The sequence below is a fragment of the Lactuca saligna genome, chromosome 4 (assembly GCF_052625555.1).
Source record: "Lactuca saligna cultivar CGN05327 chromosome 4, ASM5262555v1, whole genome shotgun sequence".
NCBI classification, from domain to species: domain Eukaryota; kingdom Viridiplantae; phylum Streptophyta; class Magnoliopsida; order Asterales; family Asteraceae; genus Lactuca; species Lactuca saligna.
The window spans coordinates 329,275,452-329,286,487 of record NC_136420.1 but is presented as its reverse complement, the minus strand read 5'-3'; the positions used below and the strand labels follow the sequence as shown (position 1 = coordinate 329,286,487).

Below are 11,036 nucleotides of genomic sequence, written 5' to 3'. Positions count from 1 at the left end.
AATCTTTACCAGTGAACATTCTTAACCAATGTGGATTCAAAATATATGTCGACCAGTTTAACCAGTCCACAATGGGCCATACCCGAATGATTGGACCGGGCCTTCTGCGATCTGCCCATCTAATTTTCTTACTTTGTAAAAGCAATATCAAATAGTCCAATCCACCTAAATTTGGGCTCAATGAAACCCAAAATGTCGACCTAAATCAGTAAATCACTCCATAAGAAATTCTAAATTCAAAATATTTCAAAAAAGTAATAACGGTAAAAAAAAAAGAAGCCAGCTGCAAGCCATTTCAAATTTCAAAAAGCTGCGTATTTGGAGCCACTTTAATTTCTCGCCCGTTTGAAATTGAAACAGCTTTTATCTATAAATATCAACAAACCCTACCTTATCACTACCCCTTTTATAATATTATCCCCGAATTTGCCCTAAAAATCTTCCGAAAATGAGAGAGTGCATTTCGATTCACATTGGTCAAGCTGGAATCCAAGTCGGAAACTCTTGCTGGGAGCTCTATTGCCTCGAACATGGCCTTCAGGTACCGAAATTACTTGTTTCTTCCTCACTTTCTAGATCTGAGCTCGAAATTGTTTGAAGCTCTATAACTATGTGTTTTCTGTTTGTATAATTTAGAGATCTGGTGATCTGCTTTATGTTTGATTAGTTATTGAGCTATGATCTAATTTTCTTCTTGATTTGATACTTTTTGCAGCCTGATGGTCAAATGCCGAGTGATAAGACTGTTGGAGGTGGAGATGACGCCTTCAACACGTTTTTCAGTGAAACCGGCGCCGGTAAACATGTTCCCCGGGCGGTGTTTGTAGATCTGGAACCTACTGTCATCGATGAGGTCCGAACAGGGACTTACAGACAACTTTTCCACCCAGAACAGCTCATCAGCGGCAAAGAAGACGCTGCTAACAACTTCGCAAGAGGTCACTACACAAGTAAGTGGCATCTAACTATTCAAAATCTATGAGGCATTTTGTCGAACACTTAGCAGATCTAACTCTTTGATGCGTTTAATCGAACAGTTGGTAAGGAGATTGTCGATCTGTGCCTTGATCGGATCCGGAAGCTAGCAGACAACTGTACTGGTCTCCAAGGGTTCCTTGTTTTTCACGCCGTCGGAGGTGGAACCGGCTCTGGTCTGGGATCTCTGCTTCTCGAAAGGTTATCAGTTGACTATGGAAAGAAATCAAAACTCGGTTTCACCGTTTACCCTTCACCACAAGTCTCCACATCTGTAGTCGAGCCATACAACTCCGTTCTCTCCACTCACTCTCTCCTCGAACACACCGATGTCTCGGTTCTCCTCGATAATGAAGCCATTTACGACATCTGTCGTAAATCTCTCGACATCGAACGCCCCACCTACACCAATCTCAACAGGCTCGTATCCCAGGTACTTGACTAAGTTCCTCTGAGAATCCGAATGTTTCTGACAAGAATCCGATCACAAAATTTTAATTTTTCTTCCCGATTTGCAGGTTATATCATCTCTAACAGCATCCCTCCGATTTGACGGAGCTTTGAACGTCGACGTGACCGAGTTCCAAACCAATCTAGTCCCATACCCAAGAATCCACTTCATGCTTTCCTCATACGCTCCAGTCATCTCCGCCGAAAAAGCCTACCACGAACAGCTCTCCGTCGCCGAAATCACCAACAGCGCCTTCGAACCCGCCTCCATGATGGCAAAATGCGACCCACGCCATGGAAAATACATGGCGTGTTGCTTGATGTACAGAGGCGACGTAGTCCCAAAAGACGTGAACGCCGCCGTGGGGATCATCAAAACCAAAAGAACGATTCAGTTCGTTGACTGGTGTCCGACTGGATTCAAGTGCGGAATCAACTACCAACCTCCGACGGTGGTTCCCGGTGGTGATTTGGCTAAAGTACAGCGTGCTGTTTGTATGATTTCGAATTCAACAAGTGTGGCTGAAGTGTTCTCGAGGATTGATCATAAGTTTGATTTGATGTATGCGAAGAGGGCGTTTGTGCATTGGTATGTGGGCGAGGGAATGGAGGAAGGTGAATTTAGTGAGGCGAGAGAGGATTTGGCTGCGCTTGAGAAAGATTATGAGGAAGTTGGACTTGAGTCTGCTGATGGGGAAGAAGATGAAGGGGATGAGTATTAGTTAGGTTATGAATTATTATTATTAGTAAAAGTAAGCTTTTGTTTACAAAAACCAATGGGCTCATTGGTTGCTATGACTTTTGTTTTGTTGTTTTGTGTAATGTCGTGAATTTGAATACAAATGGTGTCTTGCTTGTTTTAAAGTGGATATTGGTACCTTTTATTTGAAACTTATTGAAGTGGTAGATGGAATGTCAAAAAAAAAAAAAAAAAAAATACAAACGCGAGAACATGACAATTCTTTGAAAATATGCTTCATTAACCATACGAGTCTTTTTCATTATGAACATTGCACATTGCACAGATATAAGTTAAAAAAATGTTTGGATGAAAAATATAAACTAATAACTATTATTAGTCCCAATTTTGTTACTTATAAGATGGAAATTGAGACTTAGACGCATTGCAATGATATTGCTTCATCAAAAGGACGTTGGTGGAAGGAATCCAGCACGAGTGAGATTCATCTTGCAAAACCACACGTAGGAACGGTTGTTGTCTTGTTGATAGGTTTTCAAGAAGAACATGAGACAGATGACACTGACAACACATATAGATGACAAATGTAACATAAATAAACTCCATTAGGATGTTATACGCTACTAAAACCATACGAGATATGGATGTTCACAAAATAGATGTGAAAGAGGTCTTATCAACCATACGGGATTTGCAATGCAACTTGATGGATTCATTACCTAAAGACATGAAAATAAAGTTTGCAAACTTGTTATCAACCATGTGATGGTACAATATGTCTTCAAAGCAAAGGATGTATAGCAGACATTTAATCCTAAGACATGTATATATATGTCTGTGAAAAAGACACATCATTGGAAATAATAAAAAGATAATAATGTCAACTAAAGATATATTGAAAACAAGGTTTGGCATGAAAGACATTATGTGTATGACGATCACACATACCTAAAATGAACTTATATACACCGAACCACACCATATGGACAAGATTAGTAAGAAAGTCAATATAGGATAATCAATCATAGTTAAAATTGACACAAATTGATAACTATTGAAGGGTAAATAAAGGTAAGGGCGTTATCATGCTAGCAAACTAAATAGGCATCCTAGTAATTCAAGGGTTGAATATTGGAAAAATAGGATGCTCTGGTATTTAAGGTAGAGTCGTGAATACATAATGCATTATGGTAGATATCCACATGTTATCGAATGATATAATGATGTGGAGTGGATATTTGATATTAAAAATTCCAAATCCACAAGTCGATAAGTGTTTGTATTTGGTAGGGTTTGTTATATCTTGGAAATCTTCCAAGTAGTGGGATATAGATATAGCAAGGTGTGAGGGCCGGTCCAAGACAAATTAAGGCCTGAGGCAAAATAGAAATTGGGGCCTTAGCCATTATTTTGTTCATTTTCTTATAAGTTAGAAGAATTGAAGTTAAAAAAAAAACTTATTGATGGTAATTTTGTGTTTCAATAAATAGTTTGCCTTTTATTTTTTTAGTCTTGCACGTTCACATATATTTTCTAGGAACCATTTTTAACATATACAAGTAGTAGATGTCATATATTTAAAAAGTATAATGAGAGTATCTGTAACTAGTTGGAAGCTGTTGTATAAGAAAATAAACTACAAAAGAAATCAAAATACACATCAGGAATCTATAAAACCATAATGAGACGGTGCAAAAATCCAATAAGATTGTTGTTATGTAAGAAATATGAAATTTATAATATAACTGTGTTAGAATAAGAAATCCAAATGCAACAAAAATCAAAATGATCAAAGTCACAACATATGAAAATAAAATCAAGTTTAACAATCAAAGAATACAACATAAACCAGATTACAAGATTACCAGAATAATCCAAGTCACATGCATCAAATTAAAAAATCGAGTTTGACAGTCAAAGAATGCAGCAGAACAGAATATTTATAATATGAGTCACAATGTTAAAATTAAAAAAACTCAATTTTAACAGCCAAAAAAATCAAAACCTATATCACAGTATATGAAAAAAATCATTATTTGTATTTGATTAGAAACTTGAATTCAACAGACTACAATAGCGATATTTGTATAATAGGGTAAGAAAAAAAATTGCATCACATTAGATAATAATTGAATTTAACAAGAAGCTTTAAACATACATTCATTCAGAAAGTAATAGCATGATTTGCATCTTTGAATTCTCTGATTCTCAAACTGATTCAAGTCTTTAAATAAAGAAATAAAAATCAGAGGGGTATTTCAGAATCAAAAATAACAATTGACTGAGATATGAACCGTTAGATCAGAAATCAGAGGAAAAACCAATAAGGTTTCAACTCTCAATCGGTGCAAGGGTCAAGGCTACAAGATATCGACAACTCTCAACTCAAGGGTGAATCCCATTAGATGGGGAAGAAAGAAATCGTGCGATCAGAAATCAGAAAAGAAGAAGGAAAAGAAATTGGCAAATCGCATTAAAAGAAAAATCAAGTAACTGTTATTGATTGGAGTTTCGAGTGGAAGCACTGCAAATGCATTTAGAGTTTCCATAGAAATCGCCTACTACGAGCCTTGGAAATCGGAATTTACATTGCTTTCCGGTTCCCGCTTTTTGCCTGATAATGTTGGAATTAGGCCTAATTCCTCCTTTTTATTGTTTTTCTCATCTTCTTTACTTTTTAGTTTCCTTTCAGCTTTTTTTTTTTTTAATTTAAATATCTTTTTTTTTTTTCTTTTTTATTCCACATTTTTATTATATATATATATATATATATATATATATATATATATATATATATATATATATATATATATATATATATATATATATATATATATATGACAACTTTCATTTTAGTTTTTTTATCCTTTTTTTACTGTTTTTTTAAAATATATATTTTCTTTATTTGTTTTTTTCTGTATTATTTAAATATCTCATTTTCTTATACAACTTTTTTACTATCAAATTTTAGCCTCAACATTAAAAAATCATAAAAAAACCACCGCTATAATCAAATTTTAAGGTGCAAAAATTCCAACATTCACATACAATGTTTTTAAAGTGAAAAAAATCTCAACATTGTTCCTTACAAAAAAAAACCCCAACTTTGTTTATTACAAAAAGAAAAACATCACAATTAGCTTCATCTTGAACCGGTAAAAAATTATTACTTGTAAAAAAAATAATAATAACAAGAAAATAACTATAACAAATACCATAAAAATATTATTTTTTTAAATTACCTTGGTATAGACGAACATCGTTTTCGATTATGTCCCGTTAAATCCACGTGCTCGAGAATGGTTGGAGAGTCATCCACTTAATAGATGTCTATCTATGTCAAGGTAATTTAAAAAATAATATATATATTTTTTACAGGTAATGATTTTTTACCGGTTCAATATGAAGCTAATTGTGATGTTTTTCTTTTTGTAATAAACAATGTTAGATTTTTTTGTGGTGACATTCACCTACAATGTTTTTTGTAAGAAACAATGTTGAGATTTTTTTTTTCACTTTAAAAACATTGTATGTGAATGTTGGAATTTTTGCACCTTAAAATATGATTATAGTGGTGGTTTTTGATGATTTTTTAATGTTGAGGCTAAAATTTGATGGTAAAAAGATTGTATAAGAAAATCGGATATTTAAATAGAACAGCAAAAATTAAATAAAAAAATATATATTTAAAAAACAGTAAAAAAGGATAAAAAAAAACTAAAATGAAAGTTGTCATTTATATATATATATATATATATATATATATATATATATATATATATATATATATATATATATATATATATATATAAAGGTGGAATAAAAAAGAAAAATAAATAAGATATTTAAATTTTAAAAAAAAAACTGAAAAGAAACTAAAAAGTAAAGAAAAATGAGAAAAACAATAAAAAGTGGAATAAAAAAGAAAAACAGAAAAATAAGATATTTAAATTTAAAAAAAAAAACTGAAAAGGAAACTAAAAAATAAAGAAAAAGAAGAAAAACACTAAAATGGTAAATAGTTTTGAAAGAACACTAAAATAGTAAATATTTTTTCCATCCATCCTATTACGGTCGAAAACTCCTTGAACTAGTGGACTAGATTAAAAAATAATGGCTATATTAATATAACTAGTATAAAATGGAGGCCCTTTGACATTTGGGGGCTCGGGGTGGTTGCCCAGCTTGCCCAAACCCATGGACCGACTCTGCAAGGTGTATAATGAAATTTGAGTTTATATGCTTGGATAAATGTTGAGTAACTACACCAATTGGTAGAAGACATTACTAAATGGCCTAAGCATTTGTTTTCCGTAGATATATGTTGTATGGAATGATACAATGTCTTTTTCAATTTTATTTTTCGTTTATTTTTAATATTTCTGATTATTTTTAATTATTGAAAAATATTTTAACTAAAATTGTGGGTCATCCAACTTTAAACCTAAAAACTATAACTTTTTTTTTCCTCTTTTGTTGAACAATTAACCACCGACACCAATAATGGAACACACCCACCCCTTATCTTCTTTTCCCGATATGCTCTTCTCCATAAATCAAAAATAAAAAATAAAAAAATCTTAAACCCGTAATCCAAATGATTCTAGAAACTAAAAATTGCTTTAGAAATCTCAAAATCGTTCGAGAAATAAAAAAAATGGTGGTGGAACCTTTTGAAAACTTGAAATATACTCACCGCTTTCTCTCCCACTGATCTCACCTGATTTTTTTCCTGAAACCCTTGACCCTTCATTGCCATTTGTTTCCTCGTTCCTCTTCCTAATCAGAGATACACAGAACACAAACACACCTTGTGTATGTTTGTTGATTGTGTGTGTGTGTGTGTGTGAGAGAGAGAGAGAATAAAATGTGGCAATTACCACCCGTGCATTAGGGTTTTGAGAAATCGTGAGGAGACATGTGGTTTCAAATCAAGAACTTTGAGGGTTTCATCAAGGATTTCACTTTGGGGGTTTCAAATCGAGCATCACCATCACTGGTAATCTCTTCTTTAGTTGTGTGCCGCCCCTACAGTTGGAGTTTGACCGGTGGTTTTAAGAGTAGTTTGTACATGGTGGGAAAAAGGTTGTACATGCAGATGAGGGCAGTTGATGGAGACGATTTGTGTTCAATCTGAATCTAGTTCTCCGATCTGAATCTTCCTTTTCTTCGATGGACTTGTGACCTGGTCCAATCTGAAGTCGACGAACCGATGAAGAAATGGGGGGTAGGGAGATGATCTATTTAGGGTTTAGAGTCTTTCTTTTATTAAAGGAAATAGATAATTATTTTTAATAAAAATATTAATAAATAATTAAAAATAACAAGTAAGTGGAAAAGAAATCATAAATGAAACAAATAAGGACAAAAGTATTTTTTTTATGTTCGTCGAGATGAAACGTGCAACTTTTAAGTAAACGAGAGATGGTCCGAATTAATTTTCAAAAATAAAAACTGAATGGACATTTTAGCACTTGAACAAGACATTGATTCGTGTAATTTATTACAAATAATGAACATGATAATGAAGATTTAACCACTAACATGAACAAACTTTTGTGACATCTTTTTTCTTTCTATACAAACAACAGTTCGGTTCAAAGACATCACGTTTATCGACACGTAGGAGCCTAAGTATGTTTGAAGAGGGGGGGGGGGTATTTAAATTTTAAAGGTTAACAACTACATTCTCACCCATGCTTGATTGGGTTTGGACATGACTAATATCTGAATTGACTAGGAGTGGGACTGGCCCATTAAGCAAACCAGACAAATTGGCTGGTAGTCGAATCAGTTTGATGGTTGAACTAACTAGTCCTTAAACCAACTCGTTATTTGACCTTCGATTTGACCGATAACTAATGACTTGTCCACATTTAGTTCGTTATAATTGCAATTCTAGGGTAATTCCACCCATAGCCTCCTGAACTCCTACAATTAATATGTTTTCCTTTTTGAATTATGAGATTCAAAACTAATATTAATCTGTTTTAAAATTTAAGAATGATTTCCAACATGTTCACCCAAAGTATTGATTTTTTACTCTTGCAGCAACAACCTTCAATTTTAATTTTCTTGAGGTTTTTCAAGTTGTTGGGTTCCTTTAATGATCATATCTTTATTTAATCATGAACTACTCTAAAAAAAAAAACCTGGTTCCATGATCATCTGCTTTCCTGCATCTATTGAAAGAATTAGTAATTCATTGGGCCTCAAAGCATAAAATTTAATCAAAGAGGTAGAAAAGCAGTTGAGAAACAAAAAGGAACTGATGATTATATCAAAGAGAGAGGGCTCTTTCTATATACTTTCTGACTTTTCACTGTACAAGAAAAAACCTGCTCTGCACTCTCTACATACTTTATTTCACGAACTAATGAAGAAAATCTAAAACTCTCTATTTCATGATGTCTCCCTAGCTTCCTGCTCGCATATCTTCACCTGGGATGATCATCAAAAAGGACTGTGTAAACCAATAACAATAGAGGAATGAAACATGAATATAGATTCAATTGTATAGTTGTAGAATTAACCATAGGAATAATGGAATCAAGTGGTGGATTTTTGCTAATTCTGGCAAACTAGCAGTAGATTCAATCTCATATGTGGAGATTTGAATTCAACACGAACAGAAAACTTGAACATAAAGGAGAATTTCAGATCTAAAATACTTATGATATGATTCTGATTAAACTACACGAGCTTAATTACAGTCGTAGATGCAGAGGCACGAACATATTCATGATATACACGGTGTATGAGAATTGAGATAGAGAAAAAGGACGAACATGCGGCGGATTCAGTGCTCGATTTTGATCGATGACGACGATGTCTTCCCGCTGAGAGGCGAAGCCGGCCTGGAGAATGTCATAACATCTACGCGATTGTGGGCGGAGCGATCGAACTTACAAAAACATTCGCCAATATCTTCTCCGATCTGCGAATCCTCCGTTCTAATCCTCACAATCGGATCATGAACACGAGCGCGGGAAACATTAACCTCCTTCGTCGTCACCGGCCACTTCTTCGCGACAACCGACTTCGGAGAGTAAAACTCCATATCTTCCGAGGACGATGCGTTACTTTCCTGATCCGTTTCGATCTCTTTCAAAACCTTCAACGTCGTCATCGTTGTCCGATCTCGGAAATCTCCGGCCACCGAAGCGTTCACGGAAACGGCATCGTTAACAGAATTTTTCACTAAAGTCATGGATAAAAGCATGTAACAGAATTGAAATCGAGATCGGAGAAATGACGCAGGGCGTATTCAATCAACAATGCTGGAAATATTCCGGCGATATGGATGTGTGAACTGTGAAGATGATAATGATATATAGAGACGACGGAGCAACGGTGGAATCTGAGGTGGGGGGTTGGGGAGATTTGTAGGTCGGGGAGGTGATCTTAAGAGATGACACGTGTCCGTGGAGATTTGTGGATGAGGTGGCGTTTTGATTGGGTAAAAGTAAAACGACGTGTTGGTGATTTTTTAAAATGAGTGACAAAGACCAGTCAAGAGGCCGTTTTGGTAGGGTTTTCTACTTGGAATTCTCTCTGCCACGTTTCAACTCAATGACATCGACTGTTTCGTTGTTTTACTTTTTTTTTTTCTTTAAATATATATAAACTTCATTTTCTGCAATAATTGTGCAACAAAATCTACCGTTTTTTATGGGGATATTTACAATAATGACTTAAGTATTATAAAGGGAAAATGATTTGTAAGGGTAATGATGTTTTATTCGTGTTCACATTATACCATTAACGTTTTTTTTTTAACAAAAAATACCATTAAAATGTGTTTTCTGTACATAGTTTACCATTGGTAACCGGATACAATAGGTATCTCGGTAATTTATTTATTTAAAAAAAAAAAAATTATGTGGAAAATATGTGGCTCACCCCTCTCCATTAAACACCCTCACCCTCAATTAAACACTCTCAAAGCACGATTTCTTCTTCACTCTTCAAGACTGTAGCAGCTTTCTCAAATCCATGGCTTCCTCCTCTACGTACACCTCCAACACCAGATCGAAGAAAATCAAGTCAAAATCGAAACTTGATTTTGCAAATCCCTGTGATTGTGGCTACCCTTCTCGTATCTGGACTTCAACGGCCAAAGATAATCCTGGAAAAGAGTTTAGGGTTTGCCCTAATTCAACGGTATGTCGGGTTTAATCTATATGTAGTAAGGTCTTTTCAATAATTTTCGTATATTTGTTTTAGGATAACCCAGAAATTAAATGCAAATTCTGGGAATGGGTTAATGAAGAAGATACAGTCAACAAGAAGAAAAGAGATGAAGTGGGAGCACAATCCTGTGAAGTAAGGGCACAATCTTGTGAAGTGAGGATTGCAATTATGGACCATGATTTCAATATTTACAAAAAGAAGACAGATGAAGAATTTGATAAGATAATTAGAAAAATTAGCAGTCTCAAAACATATGTAGTTGTGTTGTTTATGTTGTTTGTAGTATCACTTTTAAGGGCATAAATGTCAAATTGTAATCGGATATTATGGTTGTTTTGCTGAATATGATTGAATGAACATGTTTTGCTGAATATGATTGAATGAACATGTTTTGCTTAAGTTTGAATATGATTTAATCTTAAGTACAAACAACATTGAATGAGCATTCATGCATCGTCTTATTAGGGTAATAATGTGCAAAATGTTACCCCTGTACAAACAACTTTGCATAATTTTACCTCTTAATGTGCAGAAGGGCATAATGGTCAAAATGAAGGAATCCTAAGAGCATAATGGTCAAAAAGAATCTTATGTAAAAGCAACTTTGCAAACAACTTTGCAGAATCTTGTGTTTGAATATGATTTAATGTGAATAATGGTAAAAATAATATGGACATGTTTGGCTTAAGTTTGAATATGATTTAATCTTAAGTACAAA

General features: G+C 34.1%; 1 protein-coding gene and 1 long non-coding RNA gene across 2 annotated transcripts; one reads left to right on the top strand and one right to left on the bottom strand.

Moving 5' to 3' along the window:
* Window positions 1-260: 260 nt before the first annotated feature.
* Window positions 261-2,289, top strand: LOC145044102 (tubulin alpha chain-like). Its single transcript, XM_078992914.1, has 4 exons — window positions 261-541; window positions 716-950; window positions 1,038-1,408; window positions 1,494-2,289. Exons 1-4 carry the CDS (start codon window positions 449-451, stop codon window positions 2,145-2,147), a joined length of 1,353 nt encoding a protein of 450 aa, XP_078849040.1. The 5' UTR covers window positions 261-448; the 3' UTR covers window positions 2,148-2,289.
* Window positions 2,290-8,400: 6,111 nt separating this feature from the next.
* On the bottom strand, window positions 8,401-9,490 carry LOC145044101 (uncharacterized). Its single transcript, XR_013681212.1, has 2 exons — window positions 8,659-9,490; window positions 8,401-8,566 (listed from the first exon to the last, which is right to left on the bottom strand). It is a non-coding gene; the product is annotated as an uncharacterized LOC145044101 (long non-coding RNA).
* Window positions 9,491-11,036: the final 1,546 nt, after the last annotated feature.

Bases quoted from the DNA above. Each gene is read 5' to 3' on its own strand.
- LOC145044102 (XM_078992914.1), top strand. From the start codon at position 449: ATGAGAGAGTGCATTTCGATTCACATTGGTCAAGCTGGAATCCAAGTC. The intron at 951-1,037 runs GTAAGTGGCATC...TTAATCGAACAG, and splicing joins CGCAAGAGGTCACTACACAA to TTGGTAAGGAGATTGTCGAT. The intron at 1,409-1,493 runs GTACTTGACTAA...CCCGATTTGCAG, and splicing joins TCAACAGGCTCGTATCCCAG to GTTATATCATCTCTAACAGC.